We start from the raw sequence: 17,363 nt of genomic DNA, 5'->3' as shown, positions 1-17,363 counted from the left end.
GAGACCTACATCACCAGATGGTATGTGAATCATCGTTGGGCCCTGAATATGAATATGACGATAGAAAAACAACCCATCTTAAAAACAACATGTCCTCCCGATTCAAGTCTAGATTCGATTCGCTCCGTCAATCGGGACTTCGGAATCCCCAAAAAGACCACGTCGATGTAGCAGCAAGATGCGATTAATCAAAGCTTCATCAATCAACACCGAAGGATCACTCATTGAGTTGATTGACTTCACTCCCGATAAAATCCCACGCTATGCCATCCTTTCGCATACTTGGGGGTCTGATGAAGTTGTTTATGCCGACATCAGAAACCATACAGCTGCGAGGAAAGAATCGTTTGAGAAGATTCGCTATAGCTGTCACCAAACAATTGCCGATAGGTTTGAGTACGTCTGGATTGATTCTTGCTGCATCGACAAAAGCTCCAGCGCAGAGCTTTCTGAGGCCATCAATTCCATGTTCGACTGGTATGACAAGGCCGAAGTGTGCTACGCATATCTTTCGGGTGTCTCGGCTACGGTTGACACTTCGAAAACGGACGGCGAATTCGCTGGATGTCGATGGTTTACGCGAGGGTGGACGCTGCAAGAACTCCTAGCCCCCGATGATCTAATTTTCTTCTCCGGCGACTGGGTCAAGATCGGCGAAAAGCTGACGCTGAGTCGGCCGCTTTCGGTAATCACCGGCATTGAAGAAGACATCCTCAAAGGTACCAAGCCGATTGAATCCGCGAGTATAGCCAAAACAATGTCCTGGGCATCCCAACGCATAACCACAAGGCCAGAGGATGTCGCGTATTGTTTGATGGGTCTTTTCGGGGTCAACATGCCAATGCTCTATGGCGAGGGCGACAAGGCGTTTTTGCGCCTGCAAGAAGAGATCATGAAACAGTCCGACGATCAATCGCTGTTCGCATGGGTAGATCTCTCGGCATCAACTGAGACTTACCATGGTCTCTTGGCCAAGTCGCCCCTGAACTTCGAGTACTCCAACTCCATCGTACCATACCAGGATTGGGAGCCTCGGCCGCCATATAGCATGACCAATCGCGGCTTGCGTATTGACCTGCCTTTGACTCTCAGAGGCGAGGAGCTGTTCGCTGCTGCGTTAGACTGCCCGGCTCCTCCAGACTTTGAAGATTCAAGCTTCCTGGCGATCTACCTAAAACGCATCTCACACAGCGACCAGCAGTTCGCCAGAGTAAGGGCAAATCAGTTCGCCAAAGTCCAGGAACGAGGCGACCGCCTGGTTCAGGAACGGGGAAAACGGCAGACAATCTTCGTCCGGCAGAATTTCAATGGCATTATCAGCTCGGAGGGCGTCTTTCCTCAACACGTCTTACAACTACGATGTGGTCCATCGACCACAGACTATACCTTAACCGAAGTCATCACCTCGGAAGAGCACAAAAAGGACAAACCCAAGGCCCTCATGTCTAGCAGGACGCGCGGGTCTGATTGGCTTCGGACTGCCAACGGACAGACCATTGCATTTCGAAGTCCGAAGGCTGGGGGTCAGCTTGCGGGTGCAGTGGTTTTCTCAATCTCCCAATTCGAAGGTTCTAGGCTCTTGATCATGTTCGGGTCGGCCGACAGTGGGAAGGCTGGCTTCCATGCACAGGAACTGCCTCCTCGGGGAGAACTTGTCGGATCAACGGAGAAAGGATTGAGTGAGGAAGAAGTGATGGACTTTGAATCGCTTCAAAAAGTCTTCAAGCCATCTCAAGCGGGCAACGATGTCGAGCTGCAATTCCAACGGGTGCGAGTATCCATCGAGCCCATAGTAGCGGACGCCTGCAAGTTCTTGATGGCAGACATTCTTGTTGAGCCCATCAACCGACCATGGGACCCTTATCAGACAGTGGACACTGTCATTGGCCAATATCAGGCTGCAGTCGGCCGTCAGAACCGAATCGAAGCCGTTGAAGCATCAGAAATGACTGGATCGAGAAACAAGAAAGTTTCCGCTTGGAAGAGATTTACAGCACGGGTATCTTGAAAGTGGGTGCTTTGGAAGCAGCTGCGTTTTATTCAGACACTACAAATGTCCAAAACAGCCAGGAAATAACGGAGGGTCTGTGATTGGTTACATCAGAACATCTCAGTTTTCATGATGATTCCATCAACAATAATTATTCTCGTTGGTACAGACTTCCGGAGAAATATGAAATAAGCAGGGTATATTTGGCCTTGTAGTTGTGCTTTGGTCTGATCTCTGGCAAAGCTCTGTATCTGACTGTCCTTGCAACTTTCAAGTGTCCGCAGTAGGTTCCGGGGAGTTCTCAAAGTTGTTGAGTTGGAACAGAAAGTTAGACGAGTCATTGTCGCCTTTGGCAAGGATCGGTACCGTGCTTCTCTCCAGGGGCAGCTCGCTAGCCTACGAACGGATTAGAACCAAATCTGTGAGCATAAATTGAACGGTGTCTAACCTTCTCCACTGCTGCTGAATCAAGGCCTCTTTGCCTCATGTCTACGGCTAACTGAATGGCCATGGACCTCGTCACTGGATTGCCCCACGTCTTTGCGGCTAGAATCATGAGTCGAGGTGTGAAATCGAGATTGTCTTGTCGCTGGTAGTCTGGCTCTGTCGATGTTGGTTGATCTAGAAATACCAATGACGCCATGTACATGTGTACATGGAAAAGGTCAGCGTCGGGTTTTTCAGCATGTCGTTGACATCTGGCATCATCCTCAAAATGTTCAGAATCTCCTCGGCCGCGGCGACAAGCCTGATCCGGCATTGGCGAATCATGTGGTGGGGTGTCCCAACCCTTTCGATTGTTGACAGAGCTGCTCTGCGAAGAAGAATAATCGAAGTGTGTGTGAATGATGATATTGACGAAGGTCGCATTCTGACAACGTATACTGTTGGGTAGTTTTGGGTAGTTTGAGATCATCTGGAAGACAATTGAGGAGAGAAGCGAGGTCGTTGTCGATTTCGCGATGGCGCTTCCAGTGCAGACTAGTTTTGACGTCCTGTGCCTCTTCATCTGGAATGTTCTGGGACGACTGTTGGAATGCTTGATAGAACAACGAGGAAGCAAGAACTCTTCCAGCAAATGAAGAAAAGTTTTGCCCTTCTTGGTGCAGAATGCTTGTAGTAGGGCTCGTGAGTTCTTCTAGGCCTGCTTCAAAGGCTTTGTCGGAAGCAGGAAGGCGAGTGTGGATCTTTCGGAATATCAGTAAATGAGTTAAGAGAGGCATTGTAAGCTAGACTGGGTATTTAGAAAGACTTACACCATGCTCATTGATCATCGCCGGCCAGCCTGTGCTGCCGCATACCAGTCTATCAGAGCAGTATATTACCCACCACGTCCTCCGTCGCTCTTCTGCTTCTACCCAGTCTCGTGGCGGTGAGAGTAAGGGTATCGCATCGACGCTTTGCCCATCCACACGATGCAAGCCAAGCATTTGGGCAATTCTGATTGCTCTGCAAAGGCTCATTGAAGACTGCGCAAAGAAGAGTTGCTGAGCTTCAAAATTCGCGATCAAGCTCCATGCCTGTGCATGCGCCACCGACGTGAAGTGCTGTCCGTCTCCCTGTGGCTTTCAGCGGGCTTATCTTTGGACGTTAGGCAGGAATCAGGACGTACTCTCATTTCGTCGGCTTGCATGTAAGCTCTGGCTCGTTGGTAAAATTGAATGGCTAGCTTGCGATGCGTCTTGGTGATGTCGGCACCAAGGGCCATGACGATGTATTGAAGACACATGGGTGGGCGCATGTGAGGCGGCAAATGTAAAGACATTGAGTAACGAGCTCGCTGGAACATTGGTGCTGCAAAATACCACTTGTCGAAGTAAACATTTGTTCTATCACTTGTCAGTCGATTCGGTGAAATTTGGAACAGTTACTCACAGGAAAACGATCAGTTCCGGCGGCGGTTGTTGCTCAAATAGCCCGACTGACACTAGATCCGTGAAGGAGTCGTCTGGTTGGGACGGGTGTTGGCCCGGGGTTTCACTTGATGACTGTGATGTGTATGGCTCAGTAGTGCCAAACATGAACTCATCATGTACCGATTGAAATGGTTGCTCCTGTTGGAAGGTTTGTTGCTCGTGGCTTCCTTCGGTTAAGGGAGCCTTTTCGACAGCTCTCGCGAGCTGTTCAAGTTGATCTGCAAGGTGTTAGGCATTGGCACACAAGCCGTCGAAGGCTTCTCATTGGCTGAAAAAGGATCGCGTAGGAGTTCGTTCCTCTGTCTCATGTCGACGAACCATCGCAAATGGGATGACTGACCTAGTTTTGTTTCCAACTCATGAACCCTTTTGCGTCTGCCCACATTTGCCCGTCTGGACTGAGGATAATCGCAAGTGTCTCCAAGCCTGATGCATCGGCCGCAGCGGGGCCGTACCCGATCGCATTTCAGCTTTCGTGATCGACATTGGTGGCACGAGAATAAATTCGCAGACGCGCTATCGTCAGCTCCTCTAGATGTCGACTTTCCGGCCTGGCTACTGCTTTGCGGCTCCATGCTCGAGATGGCGCCCCGTCAGTGATGCATGTCAAAAAGGTTCCCGCAAACATCGCTTCTTCATGGCTGGAATCTCCTGATCATCAAAAGAATAATTACATGATTCAAATTATTTACACACACGAGTAATGCGCTAGATTATGTTCTACGTAAAGGCCTATGCCTACTACGCTGTATTTGAATCTCATTCGCCGCATGCGTAAGCCGGCCTCCGATGAAGTGCGAGCCGGACTTTTCGCGTTAAAGCCCCACACCGACCGAAGCTCGGGCCAATCGCGCCGGAATGCGAGACCGAAAGCCCCGTAATTATCGGCCGACTCCCCCACGACCCGGCATCGTGAAGAAAACTGCTGTCGGTGGTGCCAGTTCAACTTACCAAGTTGGATTTTGTTGTAATTTGGGAGTAGATTGGCTCATTTGGTTTCTTCCCATGTCTCCATCTATAATCCCGGCAACCAGAAACGTCTCATTTTCGGAAAGGCAGTAAATCATCGTAACGAGTCTGCAACATTGGATAGAGTCTCGATCGTTTCTTCTCCTCAATGGACGTGTCCTAAATGCTCCGTTTCGAGCGAAGTGCGCCCGATGCGTTTTAAAGGATGGCTTATACGGCAGTGACGGAGCTCCGACTTCATCAGCGACACTCGGAACTCCGGAACGGCAGGATGATCATTGGACGAAATAATCACGTGTGGTAAATATTGGACTTGGATCCGAAAGGAGACGCTTCGACGGCAGGAAGGCCTCGGCTTAGACCTGTGAGGAACCACGTCAACTCAATGCAACCGCAGCCTGTTTCGTGAGCCCAGGGGCTCCGCTTGGAAATGCCGGCAGCTGGCCATTGCTCGATTTTTGTTGAAATCTCTTGCCACTGTTGGTTAGCGATGGATTGAAATCAGGGTCAGAGCATCACGACGAGGCTATGTTGTTGCGAACAAGCCGCGCTTATCGTCATCTTGATTGATGCAACAAGCATTGCAATCAAGTCCCGACAATGGCTCCACAATGCTCGCCCGACGACTTAAGGTTATCCTTCTTTTGGGGCTTCTTGCGCAGGCACTGCTATGCTTAATTAATTTAGCGATTTCTATCTGCCGCTACCCGATTCCAATTGTAGTCTAAACAGCGAATCTGTGCCTTGCATGCCACGATGCAACATCTGATGAATTAGCGCACATTCGCGAATGGTCTAGCATCGCCAGAAAGAACGAGAACGAACATGGTGTTGAGAGCACCCGATTTTGTCCGTGAGGCTATTGACCGTTGACTTTGAAGGCACATCCTTCCGGACCAATGATGGTGTGATATGGGGGTCAGGCGAGAATTATTCTGACATCACACGCCGGTTTCCATCCCAATCGACATGCCATCATGTTCGCAGGAATACAAGGTTCTCATGAGTAATGCGGGGTCTTCGATCTAGACCCTATCGGCCGAGGATATTTTGTTAAGCTTATGACCGCAGGCGAATGCTCAGCCATCCATTGGTTACCTCCAATTCCTCCCGTCGGGAATCGCGTGTACAGAAATGGGATCGGCCGGGAATGCTAGCCTTCAAGACCTTGAACATGCATTTCAGCTCAGTAAGCCAAAACCTAGGTCATGTTTAGTCACCAGTCCCAACTGGTTGGCATAGCCCCGTTCAACCACTCGGCGCCGTGAAAAGTCTCTACTCATCTATCGGAGGTTGGGGGAATCAGACGTCACGTTCCCACCGAGGCTTCCGAGGCTCAATAGCATCGTCGCGGGGCCCCGTGGTTGAGACGTCGGGGCGTCATGCCGACGGGGCCGGAGTGGGTTCGGGCGGACGAACTTCCCATCGACCGCGGCAATGACGCAGATCGGGCACCCATATGATCGTCGTGGAGTCTTGTGAGTTGCCGAAGCAACTGATGATGTTGATGATATAACGCGTCCGCCGCGATCCCTCGGTGTGACTTCACCATCCGAACACTCATGATCGGGCAGTTGTGTGTATCGACGCTACCAGATTCCCGGATATCCACGCAGCAGAGTCACAAAGTAAGGCGGACAAGTGGAGACGAGATGCGGCCGTATGCAACCCCGTTGCGCCACTACTCATAGCATCTAAGCAAGGATCTCGGGCAGTCCCATCTAGGCTGAGTTCCTGCCAGTCACCACGATCGCATTACCAGATCGAGTAATGGTCGAACCTTCTAGGAAGCCGGAGAATACCAGTTGGGCAGACGCACTGATGTAATGGTCCGGGCGGGGTTGGCCTACTTCACATGTCCTTCACGATATCGCGGAAGCGGTCCGAGGCATTGTGGTGGTGCGGTCCCTCAAAAAGCCCCGACTTTTTGGAGGCCCATCCCCGTCGCCGATCGCCCATTTGACGTCTCGTCTAAAGTAACAACTGCCGGCACGTCACTGGCCTTCGATCGAAGCGAGGCTTGGTTAGCGCTGAAGACCCTGTATCTTACCAAGAAACCGTCTCTTCGTCCCAACTTCTTGTTGGTGGAAGCAGCGGCACCTGTCCACCAAGATTATGCCACCCACGTTGACAGGGCTCCCTTTCATCGCGGACCCTACGGACCTTCTACAATAGGGTTCTCAGTCTCCTCTTTTGCAAACCCAAAGTGGAAGGCTATTGCGAGAAATACAGGGTATCAACAGACGTCATCCACTGACGTCTCCGGGATTGACAGCGGATGCCCCGTCATTCGGGGCATCATGGCCTCTGCGCAGGCGTGCCGGGCTGTACGGCAGCCATGGAGCAAAACGTAATCGTATTCGCAGAACAGAATGGAATCATACGTTGAAGAGGGTGCAGATACAGTCGTGAGAAAGTGTATATAATGATCCTCTTAAACCCCACGATTTCCCTTTTCGAAATCATCATCATCGATAACATCATCAAACACATCCATAATCACGAATACTCTACAGTCCACCAAGAACCAATCAACGTTCCGTTTACTCAACCTCGACAAGACCAATACCACAATACCAAAACATCAAAATGCGTTTTTCCGCCGTTCTCGCCATCTTCGCTGCTTCCTACGCCGCTGCCATGCCCGTAGATGCCAAGCCAGACGCTGGCAAGGGCGGAGACATTGCTGCCTGCGAAACGAAAGCAGCTGCTGATCAGGTTGCTTGCATCAATGGTTGCGCCAAAGATGCCGCATGTATCACTGCTTGGTAAGTCTCACATATCCCCCCGCAATCTTAATAAAGCGGACTGGAAGTCTAACAAAATTTCCAGCACTTCGGTGGCCGTGCAGCAGTACACCTCATGCGCCGGTGTATAGATGAGAGTGATAAAGACATGATCAAAACCTGGGATAGACTGATTCACAAGCGGCGTTGAAGTCCCTGAGATTGCATGGGACATGACAAGACCAGAGCGTTGATGAATGAATGACTCAACCTGTACAATACACTTCACAATTGACGAAAGTTTTCTGTATCTCAATGAAAATGGCTACGTGCGACTCAGCAAACGCGAAAACCTCCGTTTATGCCTTGCATATGACATGACAATCTTCACCGCTACTTTCCATGCCCAAATCGTCGTGACTTTTCCTGGCCACCTCCGCAAGAAGATGTAGGGGACTTTGAATACTCAGGTCCACCTGCGAAAGCAACTGGGTATGATCACCCAAGTAGCGTATGTAATTGATGAGCAGATTATACACATGTGAAACACTTCCACAACCCTACAGCGTCATCTTTCTTTGATTCATCCCTTCGCTTATATTATCTGATTCTTTCATCTCTCAGAGCAAATGGGCAACATCTTACAACGCCGCCAAAATACTGCAGAATCTAGGTAACTGAGTATGTTGAAAAGATCCAAGTGAAGAATTGCTACGGGCGAGGCTCTGAGAAACTGCTCATCTGGTGCAAAAAGAGACGGCTACTAAGCCCTCGGCCAGCGGAAGTGACTTGGATCTTGAGCTGTATTTTGTGCAAAGGTAAAATGCAGCTTTGTCTGTGTTTTAAAAAGAGAATAATGTGTGTCGTCTAGCAAGCGACCAAATAACATTTACTTGTGGTGATACGTATATTTGCAGAACTGGTCAAGTACTGAAAGACCTACGTTGGTAGCATCGCAATTTCTTCTATGGTTATAGGCGGAGTGAAATCATTGGGACGTGCTCCGACCGGGTTGTAGGATGGCTCTTCTCTAGATAGTGGGAGCCCACGGACACACGACCGCACATGTGTCTCTGAATGTCCTCGACACCCATACAACATCCTCAGCATGCTTTTACGGGACCCAAAGAAAGTAGTCGAAAGAGGCTACGAATACTTCATTAGTCTGAGCACGACAATGCGCTCTCTGTTCTGCGTTTTCCCGGTTGATAGAGATCTGCTCGTGGGGCAACAGACGTAACTCTTGCAGATAATGAAAAGAAATGGAAGATCAAACACCCTATGAGGAAGTGTTTGTACTCGTTGTTGCTTGACTTGAATTCGGCTTGCCAACCCGGCTACTTCAAGCAACGAATGTTGCTATTTGGGGACATACCCACACGGGCTAAAGCAACAAAAACGTGGCAATCACACCAACGTCTTGACGACCAAGGAGCCGCAAATCCAAATGTACGGCCATGGAAACATTCCTTGGCTTAAATTCCAGACGCGCGGGATGAGAAGCCGTGAAACTCACGACAGCCTCACTATTGCGATGAAGACAGCAATGAGAAGGACACAACGAGAATTAGTTAATCTCGCGACAGCGCGTTCCAGGGGACTAAAACTTAGCGCGACAGCTTAGAGCGCTGGTGTTGGTGGTGGCCTTGAGTCTCGAGTGCAAGAAATTGCCACCTTCAAGTCAGCGATGAGAGTGAGCCGCAGGTAGAGATTAAATATAGTGCTCTCAGTTCAAGCTCAAACACTTTAACCTGCTCATCAACAAATTGCAAAGCAACTCGTAGACTCCGCTGAGTTGATGAGTCAGCTACTCGCAAGGATCAACTTGAGAGACAGTTATCGGGCAGGGTCTCAATCACCAGATAACGGACCACTTGACGGCAAAAAAGGTGCAGTAAGCACTGTGTTAGTTGCACCGTGCTTAGCGTGAAGTAGCTCCTGGAATTAGGTACCCACTGTACACCGATTATTGGACAACGTGCACAGTTCTCATTTAACCTAGTTTGGCATCGTCGCCTGCAATTTTCCTCTCTTCACTTCAACATACCCTGCGACTCGACCATGGCCTCAATCGCAGCCAGATCGATATCCGAAGCCCGCCTTGTCGACTCGGTAGTCGTCGGCGGCGGGCCAGGTGGACTCGCTGCCATTGGCAACCTGCTTGAGCATCGGCCGCAGCACCGCCAGCTTTGGGTCGATCGCCTTTTTCAGGCTGGTCGGGTTGGGACTTCCTATCGCCAGGTTCCCAGCAACACAAAAGCAGGCCTATTTGTCGACTATGCGAAGGCTGTGGCGCCCTTTCGCCAGATTTTGGAGGCCGCAGAGGAACCCAACGCGTTCACTGCACTTCAGCAGCTGCAACAGGACCAAGGTTGTGAGCTCAAGTATGCGGCAGACCTCTGTTTGATGCTCTCCAAAGGCATTCCTCGTCATTTCCAGAACGTAGAGCAGCGCCGAGCCAAAGTCACATCCGCCATTCTGAACAAGGTGCGACCCACTTACTCAAAATCTAAATGAATCTCACTCACCTATTTTTGTAGCAAACAAGACAATGGACAGTTGCTCTGGATGGCAAGGGATACGCACAGACGTCGAAACTTGTGCTGTGCACTGGTTCCAGTCCGATTTCACAGCCCCAGCTGATGACGGGGGCATTGCCGGAGAATCTCGTGACGGTGCACCTGGATGCGGCTTTGAGGCCGTCATCTTTAGGTTGGAGGATACCCTCTGATGCCACAGTGGCTGTCGTTGGTTCCTCTCATTCAGCTGTTCTGGTTCTCATGAATCTGTACAACCTTGCGACGACGTCACACCCGAACCTCCGTATCAAGTGGTTCACCCGCCACAACGAGTTGCGCTACGCCGAGTACAAGGATGGATGGATCTTGTACGACAACACCGGTCTCAAGGGCCAAGCTGCGCTGTGGGCTCGTAACAATCTTGAGGAGCGACTATTCGGAAAAAGCTCTGTCAAGAAGTTCATTACCAAGGTTTTGACGCCACCGGAGGAAGAGCAGGCCGTGTATGCGTCTGAGCTTCCTAGTTGCACCCACCTTATTCAAGCTATCGGCTTTCAACGAAACCCTCTACCAGACCTGGGCGTCGTTGAAAAGGCTGGTGCTGAGACGCAACCGTTGTCCGTTTATCATGATGCTTCTAACGGAAGATTCTCTGCTCAGCCTGTCGAGGCCAGTGCTCAGGGTCGCACTTATATTCCCGGGCTTTTTGGGGCTGGCATAGCTTTCCCGGAGCGAGTGGTGGATCCCGCTGGCAACGTCGAAGATGCTGTTGGTTTCTGGAAGTTCATGACGTTCCTCAAGAAGTCGGTTCCCGACTGGATTGAGTCTTCGAAATAAAGACAGCATCACGGCTACAGAGTAGCTCTCTCGGTTCGTCCTAGAGGACAGCAACATAAAATCCTAGATTTGAAGGCAGTTAGACTAAGAGGCCGAAGACAATGCGTCATGTCTGTTACTTGGAATGAAGCAAGTGTCGGCGTGGAACGTTTATTGTGTCCCATCTCCACTAATTCCAGGTTTGTGAACATCTCACACTTCTGTGTGCTCGCAAAACATTTCGTTGTGTTTACTGTGTCTCTTTTCGCTCCCCCGTAATGATGTTGCCGCGACGTTACAACGCTCCATATTGCCCTTGACAAGCACAGCACTAGCCAACAACATCTATGGCGCGCTGATTGGCGCTGCCGTGCAAAAGTCCCAACATGGCAGTAATCGGCTAACCAATTACCCTCGACGAGCAGCCCCTGCCAGCCACCTCAGATAAGTCCTGGAATAAAGTGGTATCCTCCGGATCGTTGGAGATGAGATCCTCGAATTCCACGATGGAAGCCGAACAGGTCATTCTGGAGCGACTCATCATCCTCCCAACAATATGGCTTGGCCCATATCTTCAACGCCCACGGGTGCCGTGTTCTTATCTTTGGACTTCTGTAATGCCATACTATGCATCCTCCCCCGCGCCTTAGCTATCCTAGCCCTGTTGGCCAAATTCGCCGTAAATGTCGCTGAAGGCTCCCCGCCATGTAAGGGGTTTACTTGGACGCCATATCGGTCCATCGCACTGGAGCGCCTGGTTTGTTTCATCGAATACATGATCGGGATATTAAATCTTTCTGATTGATTCACAGATCCCATTGATCCTGACATTCACCGCTCACGTAGCTTCACTCATCCTTTACTCCATCTCTGGAACGAACCTGGAAACCATCCGCACCGCAACCACCCTACCAAGCCATGTCACAGAGATTACCTGCGCGCTGATGATTCTCATACTTTACACCAATAGTCGAAAACGATCACACTTACTAGAACTTCTTCTCCTTGGGTTCGCCATTCTAGACAGTTTCAGACTCGCAACACTATGGACTGTCCTAACTGACCATGGGTTCGCGCCAATATCTACGGCCATAGTGGCTATTCAAACGACAGCTACAGTCCTTTATGCCGTCTCTGGGTTCGTGATATCGTGTTTGAGTGGCGCTTCCCCTCAGTCAGACACGATGGCGAACGGCTGTGCTCTTTTCCCATCAAGAGAGACGGAAGTCAACTTTGCCAGCCTAATGTTTCTGGGATGGCTCGGTCCGCTTCTCTCGGCCGGGAAAAGAGGAGATAATTTGCAAAGCGACCTAGAACGCATCGAAACCCACCAAACCTCGGCCTTCTTCCCATCGCCCGATGCACATCCGAAGAAGGACGAGGACTGTTCTTTTATGAGGCAAATGGCTCGAGACACTTCCCTTCGAACCTACCTCTTGTTCGTGTTGGCCGTGATATTAGCTGCGTTGACAGCTGCGACTACACTTTGTCAACCGATCATAATTGGCGCTTTAGTAGCCTTTCTACAGACTGAAAGTCATATATCTGTCGGCTCATGGCTGGTTGTCGCTCTGTTCATCGAGTAAGTTGCCTAGATTTCAATGCGATTCCCAGTTCTGGGTTCACCAAAAGTGTTGAATTGACAACTAACTTGAACTACAAGCTTCACTCTTCTTAACATCCTCGTTGCACAGAGTACTCATATTGTCGACCAAATATCATTCCGCATTCGGGCTTACCTCACCTACCGCATTCACCTCAGATCTCTAGAGCCAGCAACATCGCGGACGACCATCTCCACCGACTCCGAGAGCGCAAAAGTTACTGTCCTGGCAAATGTGGACGTGACTCAAGCCGTCTTTGTTCTCAAAGTAATCCCCGATGTTATCACAAGTACCATCATTGTAGCGGTTGGGGCATATCTCTTGTACAATGCCGTCGCCTTGGTCTTCCTCGGACCTCTGCTATTGGCCCTCGTGAGTGTCAGCGTCCCGATAGCTCTCGGTAACAAATTGACGAAAAGTCAACGCTACGCTCTTGAGGCCACCGAGCGTCGGATACGTTCGGTGGGCCAGCTCATAGAAAAGACGCGGAGCATTCGCATGGCTGGTATGCAGGCCATTGCTGAGAAGGAAGTGCTTGAAAATCGCCAGATCGAAATAGAGACAATGTCTCTGTACCGAAAATTCCTGATCGGAGTGGTGTTTGCCTGTGAGTTCATGCTTTTTCTCTAGGCTTCAGGCATCCCTGACTTAACCCGTACTAGCGGACTCTGTGAACGGTCTCTCACTTCTAGTAACTTTTGGCGTCTACGCAGCCATCAACGGCACAAATTTGGACTACTCGACTCTATTCACAGCTCTGTCGGTTATTTCTATCATGCTCGGATCATTTCCGACGTTCATCCAGATGCTTCCGGCATTGTACGAAGGTGTCGTCAGCTGGGGTCGCATAATAGCCTATGTGAAGCCCAAAGTCAGGTTGGCTGAAAGGCATAACGACGCTACAGCTGCCAACGGGCTCATTCACTTCGAAAAGGAAGCATCTATCTTAGCAAGATTTTCCGAGGCATCTTTAGCGTGGGGCACTGAAGCAATCATTAATGACGCCTCCCTCACCATTAAAAAGGGAACAATGACTGTAGTCACGGGCAGCTCAGGCTGCGGCAAGTCGACCATCTTGAAGTCTCTTGTGGGAGAGGTTCGCATCTCTGCAGGCACGATACAGTTGGGCACAAAAAAGATTGCATTCTGCGACCAGTCTCCATACTTCCTGGCCGGCCGTACTGTTCGCCAAAACATCATCTTACAGCGCCCCTTCGACGGCACGCTTTACTCAGCTGTCCTCAGCTGCTGCTGCCTGGGGCCCGATATCTCTCGGTGGTCAAGCGGTGACGAGACCATCGTTGTCGACAGCGCAGGGACCTCTCTCAGTGGAGGCCAGAGGAAACGGTTGGCCCTCGCACGAGCGTTATATAACGAAGCAGATCTTTTGGTTCTCGATGACGTCTTCACAGGGCTTGATGCCAAGACTGCCAGAGAGATCAGTACAGCTCTATTTGGCCCGCGGGGTTTTTTCACCGAAAGAAGACAGAAAATGGCTGTCCTGGCTGCTATGCCTCTGGAAACGACAATGGTACCATCAAGTTTCGCACATGAAACACTCTCGATCGTGGAAGGAATGCTTCAACGGACTGAAGCCATTGAACCTGACCAACATCCTTCAATCATAGACTTGGAGGGACCCTCCACTGTCGAAGATAATGCCGACTCATTGGCCAATTCTCGACGGCAGGCGGACGTGGAAGAAATGTGTCTATTACCGGAAACCGAAAAGGCAAAAGCTCTCGCCACAGAAACCACGCCAACGGCTACAGATGCCGCTCAGTCGCCTCGAGTCAAAAAACAACAGTTCTTGATGCGTGACTTCGGGAATTACATGAAGTCGTTCGGAGTATGGAATCTTGCGGTCTCCGTAACAGCAACATGTGTTGTTTCCGGCATAAACAAAGCCAGTCGTACGTTCCTGGTTTCCTCGGGTTTCCCATGGCTAACGTGTTGAGCTGTTGTGCGATAGCATTCTTTCTGTCGTATTGGACAGGGAAATATCAAGCTGGCGACTATTCGAGCCCCCCTGGCTTCTACATTGGGATGTATTCTCTCATTGTTGGTTCAGGGTTCATCGGTATCCTTGTGGCCTGCGGGTAAGTTCGTCCAAGGAGTCTTTCCAAGACCGGCAGTTAACCGAGCTTTGTTTTTTAGTGTGTTCTTCCTCCGCATGATACCACAGTCTGCAGTCTCAATCCATAGGGATATGCTCGATGTCTTGGTCAGGTCAGCAGTCTTAACATGGCTCTCTGTTGTCCATATGTGGTCCTAATATCACAGTTCTGCAGCTCTTCCGCCGGCTTTCTCGGAACGAATGGCGCAGAAACTCTCAACAGGTCAGTTACAATCAACAATTTGCGCAGTCCCCTCTTCATCGGCTCCATCGGCTGACGGGACGTTCAGGTTCACAAACGACGTCAACGTCCTTGACCTCGCCCTTCCTCTGGCTGTTCTCAACTCAACATGGGGTGAGCTCTACCGCATTAACTGTTCAAGGACTTTGACTAATAATGGTGCTCCTTTTTGAAAGCCATCGCCGCCGTTCTAGCATCCATGGGGGTACTTGCTGCAGGTTCTGTCTACACTCTGATCAGCCTTGCAGTCTCTCTTTTTGTCCTCTACTTCATCCAGCGCAGCTACCTAGCCACCTCTTCACAACTTCGAACTCTACAAATTGCTTCACAAGCTCCTGTAATCGGAACTTTGCGAGCAAGCTGTGACGGACGTGCAACCATTCGAGCCTTCAATTTACAGGACAGCGCATCCAGCACTCTCGTCAATCAGGTCTATCAGGCCAGCAAGTCAGCATACCTCTTTCGATCCCTCCAATCTTGGCTTTTTCTTGTCATTGGACTTCTTGGAGGTGGGGTGGCTGGAACGCTGGCAGCCCTGCTGGTTGGGCTAAAGTCTAAGGTCAACGTTGGCTGGGCTGGCGTTGCTCTGGTGAACACAATTACACTGGGATCTGACTTGAAAATGCTCATGAATTGGTTGACTCTTCTGGAAGCACAATTGGGCGTCGTTCGACGCATCAGGGAGTTTATTGCGACTACCCCTAGCGAGAACTTTCGAGCGGTGAACGCTGCTACACCGCTTGTTGAAGAGCTACCAGGCGACTGGCCTTCTAGAGGTGAGGTAGTGCTTCGTGATGTTTCGGCGGCGTACGGGTAAGTCTCCCGACTCGATCACTCACAGGAAGCCCACGATAATCACATCTTTCCAGTGATCATACGGTTTTCACCAATGCATCAATTCATATCCAAGCCGGCGAAAAGATTGCCGTAGTGGGAAGAACCGGGAGGTAAGCTTCGAGAACGTTTTCATTTCACCTGGAAGGATTGACTGACTCTTTGAAGCGGGAAAAGCTCTTTGGCTCAACTTCTGTTTGGACTGATAACAAAGACCGGCGGCTCTGTCCACATAGACGGTGTCGACTTAGATACGGTTTCACCTCAATTGCTTCGCCAGAGACTTGTCGGAGCACCTCAATTCTCATTCTACAACGGACAGGCTAGCGTCAAGGAAAATCTGGACCCGGGCGACAACCACTCTCCCTCTGATGTTGTGGATATGATTAGACTTGTGTCAGTCGGTTTTTCTGACGGTGGCCAACCCGAAGCCATGGTTGACATCGATCAATCATGGGAATCTTCTAGATTCTCTTCGTTTGGTTGGCAACAGCGCCTTGGTATTGCAAGGGCGTTGCTGAGAAGAAGCGCTCTCTACGTCATGGACGAGCCTACAAGTGGGTGGGTGTTCTGTCCTGTCCCTCTCCAAGGCCCGTGATTAACATCAACTTTGAATAGCATGGATGCTATGACGCATAAGGCCATGGTCCATAACATTCTCGGCACCCATCCTAGTAGTACAATGATTATTGTGACGCATCACACTGAGGGGCTGGACATGTTCGACAAAGTTCTGAGGGTCGACGAGGGGAAGATGGCGTGGTGAGGTATTCGGAGCACGGTTGGCAAGCCAACACTTTCACTCGGTGGGAAGGTGATCTCATACAGTAGCCACGTCATCATACCAGAGATATCTGCATGATTGTCCTAGTCAAGCAGGAGTCCTAAGCAATGAAAGATCATCATTACATACCCCAAGACGGTCAGTGCCTACAGTAGTATTGTAATAATTCGTATCCATTTCCCGCCTTCATGTGTCTTTAGACAACTGCCTTTTAGGGTGATTGATAAACCAGACCTGACTGAAGTCTGGTCGGCTAAGGTCTTACCCCTGACGTTGCTTGCAATTAACTCGGAACTATTTCGCTCCCGAGGTACCGTTTCGGTTGCCCCTGGAAACAATTTCCTCTAAGCAGCATTACAGAAGTCTTGGCTTTCCTTGCTGTGGGATGATCAGCATGGAGATCGTTTGCACTTGTCTGTCTTGCGGCTGCGACTCGGCTTCCCCGCTAGAGATGCCCGGTCCAGCCAACTTCAGTCGGGAATAAGCTTGGTGAGAGCTCGGTTGAGGGGCATCTTAGCCAAGAAGCAACAACAGATGAACCGTTCCACCTTACAACGTCAATTGAGCCATTCCGGCCCTACCGAGGTATACAAACCGGTTTGATCGCTCTTTAGAAAGCTACGTTTGCCGATCGCGACCTTGTTTAAAACACTTTACAAATCCCCGGGCTGGGGTTCCATCGGCATAGACTTCTAAATCGAGTCAGTGGCCTGACTAAATATGGCGACCGTATGCGGGGATAGTGTCGCATCTATACTACCGTACGGTAGCGCGCGGGAAGCTCAACTGCCTCTTCGGAACCTACGAGCCGAGATGAACTCAGATAGAGAGCGTTGATCGTGCATTCC

General features: G+C 50.3%; 5 protein-coding genes across 5 annotated transcripts; 4 read left to right on the top strand and 1 right to left on the bottom strand.

The window, feature by feature from the left end:
• Positions 1-178: 178 nt before the first annotated feature.
• Positions 179-2,008, top strand: CGCA056_v006436 (Vegetative incompatibility protein HET-E-1; the record flags this gene model as incomplete). Its single annotated transcript, XM_037321687.1, has 1 exon — positions 179-2,008. The coding sequence occupies one exon, from the start codon at positions 179-181 to the stop codon at positions 2,006-2,008; it is 1,830 nt and encodes a 609-aa protein (XP_037179096.1).
• Positions 2,009-2,260: 252 nt separating this feature from the next.
• Positions 2,261-4,011, bottom strand: CGCA056_v006435 (uncharacterized protein; the record flags this gene model as incomplete). Its single annotated transcript, XM_037321686.1, has 6 exons — positions 2,261-2,386; positions 2,439-2,587; positions 2,638-2,804; positions 2,876-3,177; positions 3,603-3,819; positions 3,866-4,011. The coding sequence occupies 6 exons, from the start codon at positions 4,009-4,011 to the stop codon at positions 2,261-2,263; spliced, it is 1,107 nt and encodes a 368-aa protein (XP_037179095.1).
• A 3,453-nt stretch (positions 4,012-7,464) lies between these two features.
• CGCA056_v006434 (uncharacterized protein) lies at positions 7,465-7,753 on the top strand (the record flags this gene model as incomplete). Its single annotated transcript, XM_037321685.1, has 2 exons — positions 7,465-7,643; positions 7,708-7,753. The coding sequence occupies 2 exons, from the start codon at positions 7,465-7,467 to the stop codon at positions 7,751-7,753; spliced, it is 225 nt and encodes a 74-aa protein (XP_037179094.1).
• A 1,909-nt stretch (positions 7,754-9,662) lies between these two features.
• CGCA056_v006433 (uncharacterized protein) lies at positions 9,663-10,957 on the top strand (the record flags this gene model as incomplete). The annotated part of the gene is made up of 2 exons (XM_037321684.1): positions 9,663-10,088; positions 10,142-10,957. 2 exons carry the CDS (start codon positions 9,663-9,665, stop codon positions 10,955-10,957), a joined length of 1,242 nt encoding a protein of 413 aa, XP_037179093.1.
• A 1,163-nt stretch (positions 10,958-12,120) lies between these two features.
• Positions 12,121-16,497, top strand: atnG-7 (ABC transporter atnG; the record flags this gene model as incomplete). Its single annotated transcript, XM_037321683.1, has 11 exons — positions 12,121-12,518; positions 12,600-13,147; positions 13,203-14,453; positions 14,513-14,639; positions 14,698-14,769; positions 14,832-14,879; positions 14,947-15,011; positions 15,074-15,710; positions 15,767-15,844; positions 15,900-16,292; positions 16,350-16,497. 11 exons carry the CDS (start codon positions 12,121-12,123, stop codon positions 16,495-16,497), a joined length of 3,765 nt encoding a protein of 1,254 aa, XP_037179092.1.
• Between the last annotated feature and the right edge of the window lie 866 nt (positions 16,498-17,363).

This window comes from Colletotrichum aenigma (genome assembly GCF_013390185.1).
Source record: "Colletotrichum aenigma strain Cg56 chromosome Unknown KSG_Cg56_contig04, whole genome shotgun sequence".
Lineage (NCBI taxonomy): Eukaryota > Fungi > Ascomycota > Sordariomycetes > Glomerellales > Glomerellaceae > Colletotrichum > Colletotrichum aenigma.
This window is presented reverse-complemented; position numbering and strand designations above follow the sequence as displayed.